General features: G+C 33.6%; 1 protein-coding gene across 5 annotated transcripts in view; it reads right to left on the reverse strand.

The window, feature by feature from the left end:
• Window positions 1-19,108, reverse strand: part of DNAH12 (dynein axonemal heavy chain 12) — a 64,069-nt gene that overhangs the window by 9,045 nt on the left and 35,916 nt on the right. For all 5 annotated transcript variants that reach the window (XM_035337474.1, XM_035337471.1, XM_035337473.1 and 2 more), the window contains 24 exons: window positions 18,648-18,826; window positions 17,369-17,561; window positions 17,117-17,278; window positions 15,208-15,402; window positions 14,422-14,555; window positions 13,934-14,096; window positions 13,125-13,205; window positions 11,730-11,906; window positions 10,761-10,892; window positions 10,369-10,458; window positions 9,909-10,049; window positions 9,538-9,779; window positions 9,014-9,161; window positions 8,406-8,551; window positions 7,182-7,396; window positions 6,405-6,597; window positions 5,334-5,526; window positions 4,714-4,886; window positions 4,100-4,240; window positions 3,042-3,200; window positions 2,551-2,695; window positions 1,522-1,672; window positions 950-1,203; window positions 236-376 (listed from right to left, as the gene is read on the reverse strand). In XM_035337474.1, the coding sequence (XP_035193365.1) occupies window positions 236-376; window positions 950-1,203; window positions 1,522-1,672; window positions 2,551-2,695; window positions 3,042-3,200; window positions 4,100-4,240; window positions 4,714-4,886; window positions 5,334-5,526; window positions 6,405-6,597; window positions 7,182-7,396; window positions 8,406-8,551; window positions 9,014-9,161; window positions 9,538-9,779; window positions 9,909-10,049; window positions 10,369-10,458; window positions 10,761-10,892; window positions 11,730-11,906; window positions 13,125-13,205; window positions 13,934-14,096; window positions 14,422-14,555; window positions 15,208-15,402; window positions 17,117-17,278; window positions 17,369-17,561; window positions 18,648-18,826 (3,948 nt within the window). The remainder of the gene's footprint in view (window positions 1-235; window positions 377-949; window positions 1,204-1,521; window positions 1,673-2,550; window positions 2,696-3,041; window positions 3,201-4,099; window positions 4,241-4,713; window positions 4,887-5,333; window positions 5,527-6,404; window positions 6,598-7,181; window positions 7,397-8,405; window positions 8,552-9,013; window positions 9,162-9,537; window positions 9,780-9,908; window positions 10,050-10,368; window positions 10,459-10,760; window positions 10,893-11,729; window positions 11,907-13,124; window positions 13,206-13,933; window positions 14,097-14,421; window positions 14,556-15,207; window positions 15,403-17,116; window positions 17,279-17,368; window positions 17,562-18,647; window positions 18,827-19,108) is intronic.

Genomic DNA, 19,108 nt, shown 5'->3' on the forward strand with positions numbered 1-19,108 from the left:
ATAAAGACAAAGAAAATATTCTAGCTATTGCCACATGAAATTACCCAGTATAGCAATTCTCAGTTCATCATTTTAATCATTCTAAAACCTAAACTCACAATCGCTTCAGCTTATGATATTCACTGGACAGAAATCAGTGTATCTGTGGATCAAAACAAAAACAGCCAACAACAAAAACACCACTGCCACACACAAACAAACAAACAGTCAAGAGATAAAGAGATGAGAAAATTACCAGCTCCTTTTCAGGGCATCCAGAGAAGAACACAGGATCAGAAATAGGATCAGAAAGAAATGACTGAAGTAGGTTTAACCGGAGACCAGTAGGAGGTTCATTTGTCATCTTTACTCCGTTTTGCAGAATAGTTACTGGGAACTAGAAATTAAAAAATAGCAAAACTGCACTCAGAAAGTATGGAATATACCTTATATTATCATAATATATTATTACATTGTGTTTGTTATATTATCAATTATTTGTAAGAAATCACATTTTAAACATCAACAGCTTAAAAAAGTACTCAAAGACAAAGAAAGCTAAGACTATGTTGTAAACTACAAACCTGTATTTTAAAGAGTTTTGTTGGTATTCTATACCTTACAGGTAAAATGTATGCTGCAAAATTAAATTTTTCCATTTATGTGAAAGAAAACCTCACAGACAACAAAAAAACTCCTTAATTACCCATGCTGGCAATATGCAGTTCCATTCACTACTATACAAAATATCACACATCATAATATCAAAGTATTAAAAAAGAAGATTGCTATTTTTATTTTTAGAACTAATTTTTAAATGACCTTTCTTGATTAAATTATCTCTTCAGCAGCCTCTAAGCATTTTAGAGAAGTTCCACATTATTAGTTCCTTCAGGGATATAAAAATTTGGCTTAAAATTTCACCAGCTTTTCCCTTCTATAAATAAATACTGTTTGTCAATACATGTACCTTTGGGGACGGGTAACTAGTAAGCCAAAGTCTGAAGGCTGGATGACATTTTTCACTGCTAAACTCTTCACATATTTTCTCCAGTACCGGCATCCAGGAGACAGCTAAATGACAATTTTGTAAACAAACCCAGGTTCCTTCTTCCATTCCTTCTTGAATCATTTTCGTAGCAATAGGTCCTTGTCCTTGTCCTAATGAGATGGACTGAAAATTATTTCCAACCATCTCTTTGTCATTTGCAAATTTCAGAAGGCCTTGAACAGAAAGCATACTATTTTAGCATCTTCATTAAAAAGAAGTTATGTCATGAAAAAATAAAAAATGTTAATTACTATTGTATAAAAATGTATATACAACAAGAAGGTATAGTTTTGATGTACAGTGTAATTATTCAGTATTAAATACCATTGTCCTTTTTAAGGAGCATATGATTGTATCAGTCCAACATAATGCACTCAAATCTACTTGTACTAAGGGCAAAATAATCCCCATTGTGTACTGAAGAGGAAGCGCAGGTCTCTAATCTGAAAAATTGTTCTTGGCTTTCATTTTCTCTTTGTGTATATACTTACTGGACATGGGATCTGCTCCTGGAGATAGCACAAATATTAGAGGGATTGTAGAATTTGAATCTAAGTAACTTTTTGTTAGATCGAAAGGTGGTGGCTCTACAAATTTCTTCCCCAATTTATCTGTTACAAACGTTGTTATAGCTGGACCAATCTGGTGAAGTAAATACAGACTATTAAATTAAATCAAAAATAAATGAGTATTTCGCAGCACCTTCAAAGTACACTGTACCCTAACTCAGTTGAATTCCTCAGCAAAACACCCAGAGAGACCTCTCTAGTTTGCACAGATGTAAGACTAGTTTTGCTGAATGCTTCAGAAGCATAGATTTCAGCTCATGTTGTCACCCCCTCCCTTTCTTTTCTTTTTTTTTTTTCTTTTCACCCACAGGCGATAAAAATGTTTTTAAAAAATAAAAGGTAAAATAACTCATATGAGCAATACTGAATCATACTAAGACTTTAATTGAGGCTTTACCTAGTGTGAAAGATGACCATGTTTCCCCCTTAGAATTAATTATAAATAATTACACTAATGTTCACTAATAGACAGTTGCAACACGTACTTTAAATCCTAACATTTTCCTAAACAGCACACAATACAATTTGCTAAATGAAATAAGGAAGAATGTGTTAAAAGTTCTATTTGGCTGTTCAACACATTTCATCTCTCTATTCGCATTTAACCCTTAGTATGAAAGCACATGGTACTGGAAACTCTGTGCATTTCTTCTTGTTAACATGTCCTACTCTTAGGTATAAGGGGTGCATCAAAGAACAGACTGAACACAAATGAGCACTTGAAGAAAACTAGAACAAATAGTATACTCTGAAAAATGCATTAAAATCACATCAAATGGAATATATCAGATGATGCTTCCAGTGTTTTAACTGCTTAATTGAAAAATAAGAATAGCATTTATTTTCTTAATAACCAATCTGTTCTTCATCATATTTTCTTTTAACAACTATTGCAAACTATGGTACAAGACCTACAACAGTCTCCAAACACATGATAATGTATCATTTTACCTTGTCTGGCCTTAAGCACCGAAGAATTATCATCTTTTGTAATTCATTTAATGTATTATTCCATTGTTCTGGTAATGGAAAGCTTTGTGGCTCTTTGCTGTCATAAATTTTTTGCCATTCGCCTATATTTTCAGTCACGTTATTCCTAGAGAAAAAAGTGCTTACAATTACTGTAAATACCTGGAGTGTTTTTTGATGTTTATCAAAAAGACATCTATATCAGAAAATAATCCAACAGCTCAATGAGGCTCTTTCCCTAGCATGCTGTTGCAGACATAGAAGACTCCACCTGAAAGGTTCTGAATTGACAGTAAGCTCTGCTTCCTTTTCTATTCAGCATTGTGGTACTTGAAAAAATCACAGATGTGGGATGATGGCATGAATTTTTGGCTTCTTGTATTTCAGGGAAAACTCCAGAACATTTATTTTCAGCATGTTAAGCGTAATTTGGTCAAAAACAATTATGGATAATTCATATCATTTTACTATACCTCAGTCCTTTTAAAGCAGGGATTTCACTTGCACGACATAATTCATCCCAGCTCTTATCTGGTAGCCAAGATGGATCTGGATTCTGGTATTTATTCTTGAGACCCACACCACCAGTTAGTAAGAACATAAACTCTTGACGTTCAATTTCATTTTTAGCCCTATATTCCAGGTGGGGGGAAAAAAAAAAGAGCTGGATAATATTCTATTATTGCGATATAATTTTATATGACAAAGAGTTTTTTTTAATGAATTATACTTCACTGCCATTTAGCAATACTTCTACTGCAGTAACAGCTGAGATCAGATCACAGTATTCTAGGCAAACAAGAAATTGTATGGTAAACAATGACTGATAACTACAGTAACAGTTTCAAGATGTAAAAGGATATATCTACATATTTGTTTTTAAAAAGTGTTATTATTCCTAATTTTTAAAGGCTTAATAGAAAAAATAGATTCTGGGAACACAATAAAGCAACAAATTGGGCCATATACAGGTGTTTACACACTGTTATTGAATAGATATGTGCATTATAGTCACAACCATGCTATTTTGAATTTATCTTTCCTTTCACAATGCATTAGCACAAAATTACCAAAAAAAAGCACAGAAGGACAAATAAAAAGACAGCAGACAAGAGATGACTACAACTGAGATCTCATGATGGATGCAAAATGGTATAAGAGGAAGACGAGGGAAAATGGGAAAAAAATAAAAAGACAAAAGCTTAGAAGTTGCTAGAATGGCACAATAATATCAGACTTTATTTATAAATTTGGTCTTAAGTAATAGCAATAGCTTTTGATACCACGTAGCACTATCCATTTTCTTTAAAGGGATATATTTTCTTTAAAAGCTGTATCAGTGACAAAGCCATTGGTCTAAATATGAAGAAAAACATTTTTTCCATAATGTGCCCAAAGGCAGTGATACATGTACCTACATCTCTCACTTGTACATATTATGAGTATTAAAACCCCCAAATATTCTTGACTTTTTCCCCAGTAAGAAAATCATCGGTTTCTGTTATTAAAAAATTTTAAAAAATGAGCTTACATGAGAAGATTACAGCAGAGTAAAAAGGAAAAGAGCAGCTTGTCCTTTTCAAACAGTGAGCGACATACATTGCAGTACAAATTGTATGTAAAGTGATCAGTTAGGTATCGAAGTCGCTTCTCCAAAATTTTGGATTTGTTACTAAAAAGAAACAAATGATGTGAGACTTCAGATTTAATAATTTAAGCAAATCAGTTAAGAATCTAAATCTATTTAACATTGTGGATGAATCATATTAAACCTGCATGCTCCACAAGAGACTTAGATGCCCATTTCCCCCCAAATTCAATTATACTCAATGCTTTACAGCTCTGTTGAGAGTTCCAAGCAAAATAATGAACTGATTCGCTGGAGTTAGGTGGCAGCACTCTTGTAGTGTTCATGCTTTCTATAAGCAACATTCTTAAAAATACTTAAATATTAGATTCCAGTGCATGCTTACAGTTCATGATTTGCTCAAACAGTGACTAAAAAGAATGTTTATTTTACTAACAAATTATACTTTGTCTCAAAAACCTACATTTAAAGAGGGCTGAGAGGTTTAAAAACAGAAGGAACTGTTCAGAAGAAGAGAATGAAAACACCTTATTTTACACCAGAAATATTGTATTTACCTATCATGAATAGAGTTGATGAAGAGATTAACAAACCAGATAAGGGAGTATTGGTACATGGGATCAATGTTTGCCAGGTCTGCAATACTGAAGAACAGCACCGATGAATGCTTTGCAATTGGTCGATAGCCTTCTCGAGATTCAGCTATTTTAAGTTCCGTTTTCTCTGCAACCTACATATCAATAGTAATTTCAAGTTGTTGTTTTTTTCCAAAGACAAGCTTTCAATATTCTTTTTAGAACAACAATGTTCCTACCTAATAACATCATTAAAATATTTCTACACAGCACTTTCTAACACCACAGTAAAACAACTTTAATGTTCCAAAATGCACAATCACAATAGGTGATGCCTACACTAGTAAAATGAGCACTTTAACGCAGTAGTGCCTGATCTATTTATCTATACTGCAGGATGCAGTAATCAAAACAAAGGACAAACACAGCACAACAGTTCTGATGCATCATTTAGCAGCAACTATTCTAGAATAGTCCAAACTTTATTTTTTCATTTCACAAGCACAGGATTTCTTCCTTGCATCTAATCCAGTTTTTTGCTAGTTGCAAATTTTACATTTAATTTCTACATATTATTAAGGAAAAACATTATCATTCCTTACCTGCTGTTTTTTTGTGATTTCGTTAGCCATTATTTTAGCAGAATCCAAGATCTCAATAGCACTCTCATCTTCCAGAATATTCCCTTCAGATGACTGTAAGGTTTCTAAAATTTTCCTCTCGATTTCTTTTAGTTTCTTTTTATTGGCTGCAGACTGAAGGATGAGAATATTTCTTTCCTCTTCTAATTCTGGTCTGATGAAGAAAAACACGTATAGCAAACAGTCAATTCTCATCTTCCACTGACTATAAAGGAAGCCCATGAAGACATCTCTCTGTTCCCACCATAAACATTTGTGAGTATTCTTATCAGTTTAAATGGGCTGCTACTGTTGAACATATATTTATAACAGAGTACAGATTTCTTTGCATAACTTCAGTATTTGAAAATGAATTACTGAGTTTTAACATCTTAGCACTTTACAAATGTCGGCACATCCAAGTTTTACTTCACTATATCTCTGGTGTCTGAAAAAAAAGTGTGATATACAGAGTACATTCACTCCTGGAAGCACTTTTTTAGCAAGCAGAATTTAGCCCAATTTCATAGACAGTTCTGTATTACCCAGAAACTACTTTATGTCTCTGTGAAGGTTCAGATAAGACCTGTATTAAGTTTCAGAGGTACTCTGTCTTTACTTAGAAATTAAAACTAAATCCTAATACTTCAGCAGCTATGTCTGGAGGCTGAATCAACTTGCAAAAACACAGTAATGATTTAAACATAGAAAACTATAAAATATTTAATTATTTAAACAATCAAGGAATATTACAGGAGAAAATTGCCATTAAAAACAAACAAACAAAAACAATGATTTTACATATGCTATTTTGATTATCCTGTTGACACTTACCTCACAGTAAACATGACGTGATCTACTTGCATTTCAGTGAAGTCCTAGCAAACTTTGTATAGGACAACTTAGAAAACCAAAGGTTTTTTTTAGGCTGTTACTGAGCAACACTTACAACACACAATGTTCATTTTGCTTTACAACAAATTCACCTGTCATTTCCTTGGAATTATGCCATAAAATAGTTTAAATGGTGGTTTTTCATACAGAGACACTTACCTCTCTTTCGCTACAACAATACCTAGCAACTGGTCTTCAAGTCCCTCTGGTGTTATCATAAAATTGAGTAAAGAAACCTTTGTAGCAAGTTCAGGCAAATAATGTGGATTTCTCAGTTTTGTGGTAATAAAAAACTTGAAATCACTGGAATACTCAATAATGATCTCACCAAGCCTGATACAATCCATGCCTCCTAAAATTAAGATCAGAAACATTAAGAAAAACTTTATGTCAATTGCTTATAGAAAAAAAATATATATATTTCTGTGATGAATTAAAAGCAAGTTTCTTTTCAATGACAATTTTCTGAAAAGTAAAAATAAATAAGTCTGATACTCTGCAAAATTTTCACATTGAGTGAAATTTTCAAACTGATTCAATCCAATTTCTACTGTACTTTCAATGTACATACACAATACCAGAGATGGTAATTGAGAACAGTGAAATTATTCTCAAATACCAAATTCTTAGGGACTACCCTTTCCTTCAATTATCTCTCTGAAATAAACTCCAGTGAACAGTGTTTCAATGTTTCCCCTTTTTATTTCAGAAGGGAGGAACACATACTTACACAAGTCTGCATTTTGCATTTTCCGTCTTTTTCCAGATAAAAGAGAAAGAAAAGTTGAAAACCAAAGTCACAGCTACTCAGCAAGGTTCAGAGAAGCACAAGAAAACTGTGGAGGTAGCAGTAAACCAGGAAGTAAACCAGACAGTACCATAGACTAAAAGACGAACAGTAATGTAATCCATGATTCAAAATTAATTTTTATGTACCTTGCTTAAAAGTCTGTTTAAGTAGCAGAGGTTCAAGTGATGGGTCTAGTTCTTCCCCAACATTTTCCAGCAGAAGTGGAGTTCCAAACTGAATGCAGTTCTCCAGGGTTCTCATATAATCTGTGTCACTGACCTTGATAACATTCAGGCGGTTTTCTTTCTCAAGATTCTTGATCCATTTATTTGCTTGACCTTGAGGATCAATCATTAATGGCCTAGAATATATAAGACAATTTTCTCAGTTCTTGCAGAAATTTCAAGCTATCTTAAAAAGTTTCTGTGTCAGGTAGTCAAGGGAAAAGTAATAAAATCTTGATTTCAGTTATTTTAAAGCTTCACTGACAAATGGATGTACAAGTGTTTTATCACATCTTGAAAAGTAATAGCAAAAATAGCTTTAAGGGGTGCAAAAAATGTTCATAACTTTTTTCATAAAATACACCTGAATGCAGAATTCTATGAAAATCTTGTTCTGTCCCTCCACTTTAATTATCAGCATTTATTTATCTATATTTTAAATTAAATTTATTTTTACAAATTCTGATAGTTTTGAGTTCTCTCTCACATATCTTTGCACCAAAAAAAAATCAACTATCAGTTGCAATTTGAATATGAGACATTAGTGTATTAGTTGGTATAAGATTGGAATTGTAAGAAGGGCAGAGCAAGATGACTGTATTTTAATTTTGTTGAAAAAAAAAATGATCCCCTTTACTCTTGCTGATTTTATCCATATTTATGTATTTTAACAGAATGAACAACATCAAACATCTCCTCTTAGTGCACCCTTCAGAGAATTTAAGTAACATTCGAAGAATGGAATTACACACTGTAATCCAAATGCAGCCTGAATCTATAGTTAAGACTCTTAAGATAACACAGATCACAGGAACATTACTAGGACGTTTTATAATCTTATGTTCCGGCTGAGTGCAGACTATTCGGAGATATCTAATGGGAGCTTTCACAACACTGCACCTCCTTAAAGCTTCCAGTAACTACATACTCAAATTCCTCTAGTCTAATACCTCTCAAATTTATTAAATTCACAGGACCAGGATAAAAGGTTTCCAGCTCTGCTTTCTGGTACATTGTATTTACAAAGGCTAAAGTGTCTCTAGATGTTTGGTTTTTTGTTTGTTTTGTGTGTCTGTGTCTGTGTGTGTGTGTAAGTGAAATCTTGTTTTTGTTTGGATGTGAATATTAAGCCTTTTTGTCACCTACCAACGTCTTGAATTCTCAACAATGACCCCATTGTCTACAGAAAAGACATCAGTTGGTAAACCAGCAATATTCCAGGCTCTTATTTTTATTGGGTCACCAAGAGTATTACTCAAAGAGAAATTCTCAGAACAAGGGATATTTTTCTCCTGCAAGAAAAGAAAAATAGAAAGAAAAAAAGAAAGAAAGAAAAAAAAAAATGAACCTTTATTACATGTTTCTTTACATCTTGTATTAAATGCCTTCAATTCAGATGGACAAAGTACATTTCCTTTTAAGAGTTTTTTTTAAGAGGTTTTAAAGTTAATTCTTCCATTTAAAGGCAAAAGAGAATATTCTGAGATTATATTTAAATAATAATCAAGCCTCACAAAGTCAATGACGTGCTCTCAATTTCAAATATGTTACTTTAAGTCTGAGGTAAATTCACTGAATCAGTGAAGTCTAAATTTACAGAATATTGGATTAGCAGAATTTATCTCACTTATTTTAATGAGCTTTATTAGGCTAGTAATAAATTAAAAGGGATTTTAGGTTTAGGCACACATTATGAAGCCTTTTGCAGTAGTCTGAAAAAAAAATAAAAATAAAAAATAAGATAATGTTCTAACCTTGCACAGCTTGCTCCAATCTTTCGTACATTCTTGTCGAAATCCAGCAGTAAATGCTCCCAGATAAGCTATCACACCAGCTGATATCAGAACATCTCCTGTCAAATTATCATACACATCTTGAAGATCATTTGCAGCGTTATTCCATCTATGACAAGCAGAAGTTAAAGAATAAAATGGTGCTGAAACCTCCACATTTATGGCATTGATGACAAACATCAACCTTTTTATTGCTCTTGTATCATATATGTATGTACATGTTATATCTATATCTCTATACAGAGAGATGTTGTTATATATATATTACATTGTTGTTTCTTCACATTTTGAACACTCTCTACAATTCCCCCAATGTTGCTGCCTGCATTTTTATATTACTAATAATTAAGGATCTTTCAAGGGCCCAAACAGTTACAATCCCAAACTATACAGCCTTCAGACAGCATTAAAGGCTTAGAGAACTGATGTAGAAACTAATGTTACTACAATAGATACTATATCTGACTTTTGAACTTTAATCTGACCTTGATTTCTCTCCACCAAGGCCTCCAATCAACTTCTCTGCTCGTTCTAGTTTTTTAGCACACAGATCAACCTGGAATTCTAAACGAGCCTTTTCTTCAGTTTTCTCAGTAAAGGTTCTTTCCAAAGCAGCCAAACGATTTTCGACTGCTGCAAGTTCATCTCTCTTCTGATTCAAGAGTGCCAGTGTCTCTGCTAAGGATTGCTGTGCCTCTCTCAAACGATCTTTCTTGGGTGCAACCACCTAATCAATTGCAAAAAACACACAAATGCACATTTTGTATATTTATTATTTAATAACAATGCTTAAGGTGAAGATATCAAGCAAAGGAAAAAATTCATAATCACTGTGGGATTAGGATCAAAAACTTACCTTTGCAACCCTGTCATACACCTCCATTGCCATTATCCACTTACACAATCCCTCTGCTGCTGAGGAAGCTTTAGCCACCTTTGGTGGATCAAACTCTGGATTAGTCAGGTATTCAGCCCGAATCTTCTGCATGACAGCTGCCTGGATAATGAATGCATTACAGGTCATTCAAGTTTTCATGTGGGAAAGGCTTGCTGCTGACACTGATTGCCATTTCTCTATACATTGAAATAGTAAAGAACTGCTCTGCATTTATCAATTGTTGTAGAAATCACTTCTCATTTGTTTCCTTAAATTTCCCAGTCACTCTTTGCAATCTTTCATGTTTTCATCCTAATCCTATCCTTATCCTTCATAGCCACACAATTAGTAGAATAAAATAATATTTTCTATTTTTTCCCCCCTGGAAGAAAACATATACATGGCAAAAACTACTGAAAATTTAAACAAAAAACCATACCGGAATATTGTCCTTGTCATACTCTTTCAAATCCTTTAAGAAATTCATGTCACCAAGCAGTTTCTTGCTTGGACCCCAATAATCTAAAATCTACAAAAGAAAGCAGGAAATAACTTTTCAAACTTTAAAACAAACACACACAAAAAAGAGAAACCTTTTCTAATTAGCTCATGTATATTTAATACTGATGATCTTTAATCTCATTGACACAACAATGAAGTCTATCATATCAAATATTTTCCCCCAACCATATCTAAAAATCAGGTAGTGACTCAAGGAAGAATCATTTATTATCTCTTTACCTATATATGAGTTAAGCAAACAAGTGCTCTGTGTTGTGACAAAGAACATGAATTACACTTTTATTTGAAACTCAAAGTCAGTCATACTACCTTGCCTCCAGTCCCTGAAGGATCTGGAATTCTTTCAGGTTTTATGTCTTTCATGACACAGACAGCAGCCATGACAAGTTTGACACCAGATGGAGGATTTTTCATTGATTTGACAATTGATATATCAGAAGGCTAAAATAAAAATCACATTAAAAAAAAATAAATTATGATGTTATGCTTTTCTCACCATAAATGAACAGGAAATAAATAAATAAATAAAAAGGAAATTACAGCACCATTGCCAATGAACATAATTATAAAGGACTTTAAGGACTTTTAGAAGGGATGATACAGCATTAGCAAGACAATTAAAAATACCCATTAATTTATCCTATGCAGAGGTAATAAAAATGAAAGAAATAGTAGTAACTGTAAACTAATGATTAACTAAAATTATATTTTTAAAAGTCTGGGTCAGAATACTTTCATATGCTTTCATAAGCATAATCTAATATACATCTCATATACTTCATAACTCCTACAAAGCAAGTCCTGCAGGACTTTGTAAAAAATACTGCTTTCAGATAATGTCTAAGTCATGACAAAGTCATGACAAAGAGGAAACCTTTCACTTAAAGATCCAGATAATTCTTAACCACAAACGTAGGCCTTCTTACACATTAGTGGTCAACTTTAACTTCGCTGAAAGAGACAATTCAGCTGATACCACTTCAGGTTTTGGGTAGTTTCCCCACAAGGTGGACTTTCTTGCAAGGGAACAAACAAAATTTTAAATGTACAACCCCTCTCTCCCCTTCCCTACCCACCCCCCTCCTGTAATCCGAGTACATTGGAATGAACATCTACTGAACCATAACTGTTAACAGGTATGGTATCTCTTTTGCCAAAACCCAGGAAATTTAGTACTTTTTAATATCCTTTCATCTCAGTGCATTCTTTCCCAAATAAATGGAAGAGTATCATCATATTAAGTAACTCTTCTGACTGTTGAAGTTTAGATTAGCTTGCCTTTAAAGTGTCAAGAGCATTAAGTGCAGCCTCCAGCGCTGGGATCGCCTCTGCCAGATCACTTTCACACTCATTTTTCAAAGCCTGAGCTTCTTCAGCTTTTTCTGTCGCAATTTCTTCATCTACTTTTACAATTTTTCTTTTTTGTTCTACTTCTGCAGATTCTATTTCTATAGTCTAAAGAAAAAGATATGGGTGAGCTTCCTATTGAATGATGAAACAAATGGAGATTACCTAGGTTAGTAGTTACGGAGTAATTTGATATTCTCTTTTTATTTATTCAGTATTTCAATATTTTCATGTATTTTCAATTTATGTTAAAGGAATAATTTATTTCTTAGCATTGTTATGGATCTTGCAGCACTGTTATGGACCTTTAACAGTAGGTACACTGCATGAAATCAGATTACCATCAATAAAAGCTAAAGTATGTTCAAAGTTCATGAAAGAAAACAAGTTTGTGCATAAGGCTGTAATTCAAAAATGACTAGCTTTTACAGTGAGTTTTCATAGCTTCAGTTTGTAATACTGACTACAGAAATTTATTTTCTGTTCAGGGACATGTCAACCCTTCAGCCCTTCACTCTCTCTTCAGTTCTGCAGAAGTTATATTTATTTTTCTTAGATGCTGTTTGCTGGTAGTGGTGGAGCTGAAATCTCAGTTTCTTAGAGTAGGTAGAAGACATACCGCTGTATCTGTAAAAACACTTACAAGCATCAGAAGCAGGTGCACAGAAATGTTACTCAAATTTCGCTTTTTTTGTGATACAACAATAATATACCAAATAAGTGTCTTTTCTCAAGTCAGAGTTTTCAAATACACTTAAGGGACTGTTCCCAAATCCCAATAAATTTCTATGAAGTTACTCCTTTTTAGGATCCTCTTAAATATCAAGTATATAATCCCTGTGCATGCAAAGACAAACCATGCAATACTTATTTTGTATGCTGAAAAACTACGATGTTTGTGAATAATTGTGAGAAACCCAGTCTAACCCCTATTAGTGTGAATGTTTCTCTAACATCCTTTAGCACGGAGCTTAGGCAAGGACTGTATATTCATTTGACTGTATATGTATTTTAGATAAAAAGTAAAATTTTCTTCCAGTTCAAAGGATATAAACACAAACAGCGCCAAATTTTACAGTACTGCTAACTGCAGTAAACAAGAAGCTCAAAAACCTAAACTCAGTTCTTATTTCCTAAAAGGTACATATCAGTAACCATATGTAGGCATATTCTTTAGAATCTGTCAACAGTCAGCTGAGACACGAAACTACACTGTATGATTAGATTCCTCATTCAAAACTAATTACTATGAAGGTGAAATTATGGATACAACATATATATATGCACATGCCTGTGTTAAAAATACAATGTTTTATGCAACTCTACCTTCATCATGTTTGCATTATCCAATTTAGCCTCTTCCAGTTTGGGCTGCAGCTGAACTAGCTCTTGTTTCATCTCACCAACCTATACATATGCAAAAGAATTATCAGGATTCTGAATTGCAGAATATAATTTCCAACAATTTATTTAGAACCCAAATTTTATCCAATGACTAATATATTGGTGGAAGAAAACAACATTTGTTTTCAAATCAAAACACTTTCAAATCAAAACACTTATTTTTATCTCGTGTACAATCTCTAATTTAAGAAGTACATTCATTTTTAGTACATTCACATAACTATTTAGGAAGGGAAAGTCTGTTCACATACTGCTTAGAAATGCATGCTTAGAGGCCTTTGGACTCTAACATGAGAGCTATGAATGCAGGTAAAAAAGACAAAACAAATTGTATTTTTACTGTTTAAGATTGATCAGAATCTTGAGATAATTTGTTTGAAATTAATCACACAAATTATTAGGTATAACAGAAAAATAATATATCATTAAAAACCTGTATGGGTCACTTGTATTTACTGAAATGTACTGCCCCTCATCGTTAGAAAATATATTTTTCAAACGAGAAATATTTTGTTCACACGAACCCAAACTAGAATGCAAATCATTTCTTAATTTTAACCAGATTTGGAACCAGAAAATTAATGCTGCTCCCCATTTTAAGCATTTTAATCCATTTCTAAACTTCCACATATTTAAAGATCTGAAGTAGTGATTTTGACTTATCTCTCTAGCAAAAGACCTCCTTCTGCCAACCACTCTGTATTTTCAGTTCCACTTCCGTCCCAAATCACCTGTGATTCAGCAAAAGCTAGTTTATCTAGTCCATTCATGTATTTCTTCTTGGCTGTCATTACAGAGTCTCGTTTCTCAGTCAGAAGTTTCCGAAAGGCAGCAATAAGTTCAAGATAAGAAGTTGGAGTAACATAATTATGGCGTTTGAGACTTTGAAAAAACCTATTAGAAATAAAGAATACCTTTAATTGTTGTTATTATTTTTAGCTTAACTATTGGTAGAAAAGGTATGCAATTAACTATTTGTCAATTAACAGAAGTAAATGGTTGCCACAATTTTATATATTTTAGGCAGACAAAGCTTATACATTAATTTATAAGACAGAAATAAGTAGTAATGAAACTCGGCCTCCTATCTTGTTTCTTGCCTCTTATAAATCAATTTTTGAGTTCTCTGATGTTCATTTTACTCCTTTCATTAGCATAATCCTTTTCTTCTTAATATTTCTAGAAATTAACACGTTGTTTTTAAAAGAAACAGACTGACCTTGAGGAAAGTGATAAAACTGAAGTATGAAAGTACTGACAGATGGGCACAACCTCCTGACGCTCTCTGTCTGTGAGCTCAAGTGTTTCTAAGAACTTATTTGCCACACGCTCAAGGGCATCTTCGGGCCATGGCTGATGGGGAAATGAGGAGAGAAGAATGTGTAAAATTTAGCTGTTAGCAGTATTCATAGTTTGAAATACCAGTATGAGATACGCTAGTCCCAGCTAGGTCTGAGGAATGATGAACTGATATGAGAGTTACATCAGGCAGCAAGGTCACTGCCCATGCAATCTGTTCTGGTGACTCCTGGATGATCTTCTAGTTAAAAGCTGCATATTGTCATGCTATCCAAACATTTCTGCATCTATGTTATCCTTTGGTAGATTAATCAATTGACTTCAGCACCAAGCCAAACTATAAAGCTAACTGCACTATAATTGAGAATAACTTTGCTTTTTAGCAAGGATCAGTAGTTTTCCGAGTTTTATTCTGATACAAAAGATTTACTTACAGTATTCTAACAGGACTTGTATTTGCTTAACAAACAGCAGGAACTATGACCATACTCACTACTTTAGAAGTGTAAAATTTGTAGCAACAAAACGTGAATTTCTTTAGTTCAAGAAATACTGAGACTGCACACCAAAGAGCTCCCAAAAATATTATCAAAACTGTCAATGCTATTTCAAAATTTTGAAAAACAGAGTAATTCTATACCATGAAAACACAGAAATGGTTAAAAACTTATATAGTTCATTGACAAAAAAAAAAAAAATCACATACCTGGAACCAATCAATAGTACAGCAGTTGATGAGTGAGGGAAACTGTCTCAGACGATTGCGGAAAGCATCTCCAATTGGGCTGAATGCTACCACTATATGGAGATTTTCTTTGCAGCGGTTCACAAAAAATGCAAATAAGGCCAAGGGACTGAGTTCTTCATGTTTATTGCCAGCCTGAGCTAGTGTACGAACACCCTTGGGAATGATACATAGGGTAAAAGCTGTTATATAATTTCTCATTAAGTACTTCTGAAGTCCTTTAACGATCGTGTTAATGATAGTAACACCACAAAATATATTTTTTTATTTGATAAATGAAATAAGTAGTATAAACTAGAAAGAAAGAATGAATACTAAGCACTAGTTGAGAAAAAGTAAATGAATAAATATTGTAAATATTTATGAGTATGTAAATATGAGTAAGTAGTACATTTACTGTAAATCTGTGACACTAACAAATAATTCTAGAAAAGATCACCTGTTGCACTGAACAACTGAGAAGACATCAGAACAAAAATTGAAAAAAAAATAGATTCCAAGTTCCAGATAGACAAGACACATTAGGATAAGACAGATGGCTAAGACACATTTGGAAAATCAAAATTTTAAATTACCTCCCTCATGAAATAAAGGACAAAAGTCTTCAGGTGATAAACAAATAAAATCAGACTTAATTACAACCCATCTTCAGTCATTCAAAGAGATTTAGGACATATGAACAGATGAGGCAAATTACTACTCTCATTACACAAAAACACATGTTGTTTTCATCTACATTTTAAATGCTATATAAGTTCCCTAAACAGCACGTCACGACATTAACTTACTGAGAACATTTTCAATATTAATATTACACTAAAATATGCTGTATTTACCTAATTGGAAAGGAATATTCAAGTTTCAAACATATTCTATTCATTTATTTTTTGAAAAAAAAAAACTCCTCTTTCTCAAAAAAAAAAAAAAAAAAAAAAAAAAGACTACTTCATAAAAGTATTATCCTCAGTCAACAATCCATGAAACACTTAGGTCTTACTGTAACTCCCTACAACTCAACTTATTCCACCACAAGAGCATGTATGCTTTACATAACCCTGCAATTAAAGTAAATGACAAATTCAGATTAGTAGCAATAAAGTGGAAATATTTTGATGAAGTAGATTTAAATGAGTAACAAGTAACTTTGTCCCAGTTGGCATATTACAGATAGCTACCAAGCGCTAGCATACACCAATTGGATATGTTTGTACAAAGTGTAAAATTGTAAAAGGGACACATTATGTATATGCAACTTGAGATATACAGAGATTGATGCCTCCACCTCCCCCAACCAGTGATTGCTATTTTGAAAATTCCAAGCATGATTTAAGTTATTTTTGTTTATTTATTAATTGCCCAAGTACAATGCATCTTCACTTCTAAGCCTGATTTCATGGAGCACCCTCCCCCATCTTTTCTCTGATCAGATGCGTCAAGACTGAAACGCTGTCAAACAGTGTCGTAGATCACAAGAGTCTACTGACAAAGTCAGTCTTTTTTTTTTTCTCAAAATACATCTTTGTCCTGAATGGATCAATGAAAACATTATGAGGTACATTCTTCTTCTGCACAATATAATGCAAAAAATAACTATGGCCCCAGCATATTAACATATTTGTGAACAACATTTCCTATGTGCACAACTTAATGGGTTTGTGAGCAGAGTGTGAGGTCAGAATTAAAGCTTGTAGTAGGCACAAGCTATTCCAGCTTACTAATAACTAGCTGATTTATCTAAAAATCTCAAAAAAACTCACAAAATTGAATGCATATATCCAAAAGCCACTTTGAATTAAGGCATACTTCATACTGAACTGATAAAATAGCTTAAATAGGAAATGACAGAGAATAAGAGAATTTATAAAGATACCTCTATAATTTCTTGCTTTTCATCTGCTGCAAAAAGATTGGGTACCTCCCCAGTGTTGAGGACACTGTCAATGTCTTCTAAAAAACTTTCTTCTTTAATTTGTGTGTCTGTGATTATGAATACAGTTTTCAAGCCCTTTACACCTGCGTTCTTCAGCAGACTCTAAAAATACAAGACAGTTAAAATATTGTATAGTCTGAAACATCCTTCTTCAAAATCAAGTCAAAATGCAAACAGGTTATTAATACTCACTTTCAGGTCTTCTCTCCATTCATTTGTGCCATAGGATTTTGAAATCTCTGGTTGAAAAACGCACATTTTTGACATAAATGCTGCTAGACGAGTCAAAGACTGACGTCCACTTCCTCCCATTCCAACCAACAAAGCATTACCCCCTGACTGCTTCAGTATACGGCTTATACGAGACAAATGTTCCAACACATACCTAAATTTTAAATGTGTTAATTACCAGAATGGCAGAAATATATATACATCTGTGCACCAATAAACCCATTAAAAATGTACAGAAGTACCATCTCCAAAACAAATTTCTGAAGGCACAGGGAGGGTGAGAAAGGGAGTTATATACACCAAGATAAAATAAAATCAAAAACAAATGTGTTATAATTTATATGTGAAATAGAGGAGGGAACAACATCTTCAGAAAGCAGTACCTGCACATCACTGAGAGCCCTACCTATTGTGAAAATACAGTCATGGTTTATTTTGGAATATGCATCAAGATCTACAGGAGGCCTTGCTTAAGCACTTGGTGTAGGGTAGTTAAGGTAAGCTGAGTAGTTCCAAGTGGCCTTAAAAATAGTTAAAGCATTTCAAAGTCTTGTTCATTTTGATTGATTAGAAAAATAATGTAGTCAAATGAGGATGTTATCCATGAGAGGGGTCTCTAAGGCTAAAGACATGCATGTTTCTCCTTCCTCCTGGCTGCCCTTCTGTGAGGTAACTGGGTTATTGCTTCTATGCCCAGGAAGAGACCTTCAGTCTGAGGCTGTGAGCTCTTCACACTCCCAGTATAGTTGTATATACAGGTACTTACAAATCTAGATTGTCAAAATGACCTAGACTAAATAAACTGTGTGTAAGCTAACCCTAGTCACCTTCACAGATCATCTACATGTCAAATTACACTGGTAATTATGAAGGGACAGTAACCTCTACCAACAGGGAGGTGGCTGCAGGCTAAACTGACATCAGTCTTCACTGGTAACAGAAGCCCAGCAGAAGTCAAGCACCCACCAGATTTGGTGCACAAGGCTTCTGTAACAGCTGAAGAATACATTCAGAATCCCTCAGGAAAAACAAACAAACAAACAAAAAATCTCATTATTTACTCTCAGATAGAAAAATGCAGAGCCATAACAGAAAAATTAGTTCATTTCCATCCAAAAAAGTGCAACACTAGGACCACAAAGGGGACAAAACAAAAAATACAGCCTGTAAAACTGGATATGCTGAATTAGCAACTACTGCTCAGAGCAATTTGTATTACAATAATACAGAGTGTACACACCTGAAAACCACAAGGTTCATTCTTGTTTTGTGCGTTTGATTATATTCATCCAGACACTGCTCTACAACTTCACCAAACAGCTGAGTGCTTGTAATTTCAACATAAAGTCTTTCATCTCCCTCAAGTTCTGGATACATGTAGTCACCAAAAAACAAACTTCTCATGTTTTCTTCTGTCACCTATTGTATATATACAACAAATTATGAAGTAGTGTCTAATGATAATATTTCTCAGCAGGAATTTTAGGAAAGAAAGGAGAATTTAGACAAATGCTCGAGAAAGCGGAACAAGCACACTGAAATATTATAACTCACAAACAACACCCACCTCAAAATTCTGTATTTCCCATATTAAACAATATTTTTTTAAAAATAAATTGCTCTTGAACATAATTGTCTTGATTAGGCATTTATAGTCTCATGATAGTAACTGCCAGATTATACCAAATTTGTAAGATGTAT

The sequence above is a fragment of the Oxyura jamaicensis genome, chromosome 12 (assembly GCF_011077185.1).
Source record: "Oxyura jamaicensis isolate SHBP4307 breed ruddy duck chromosome 12, BPBGC_Ojam_1.0, whole genome shotgun sequence".
Taxonomy (NCBI): Eukaryota; Metazoa; Chordata; class Aves; order Anseriformes; family Anatidae; genus Oxyura; species Oxyura jamaicensis.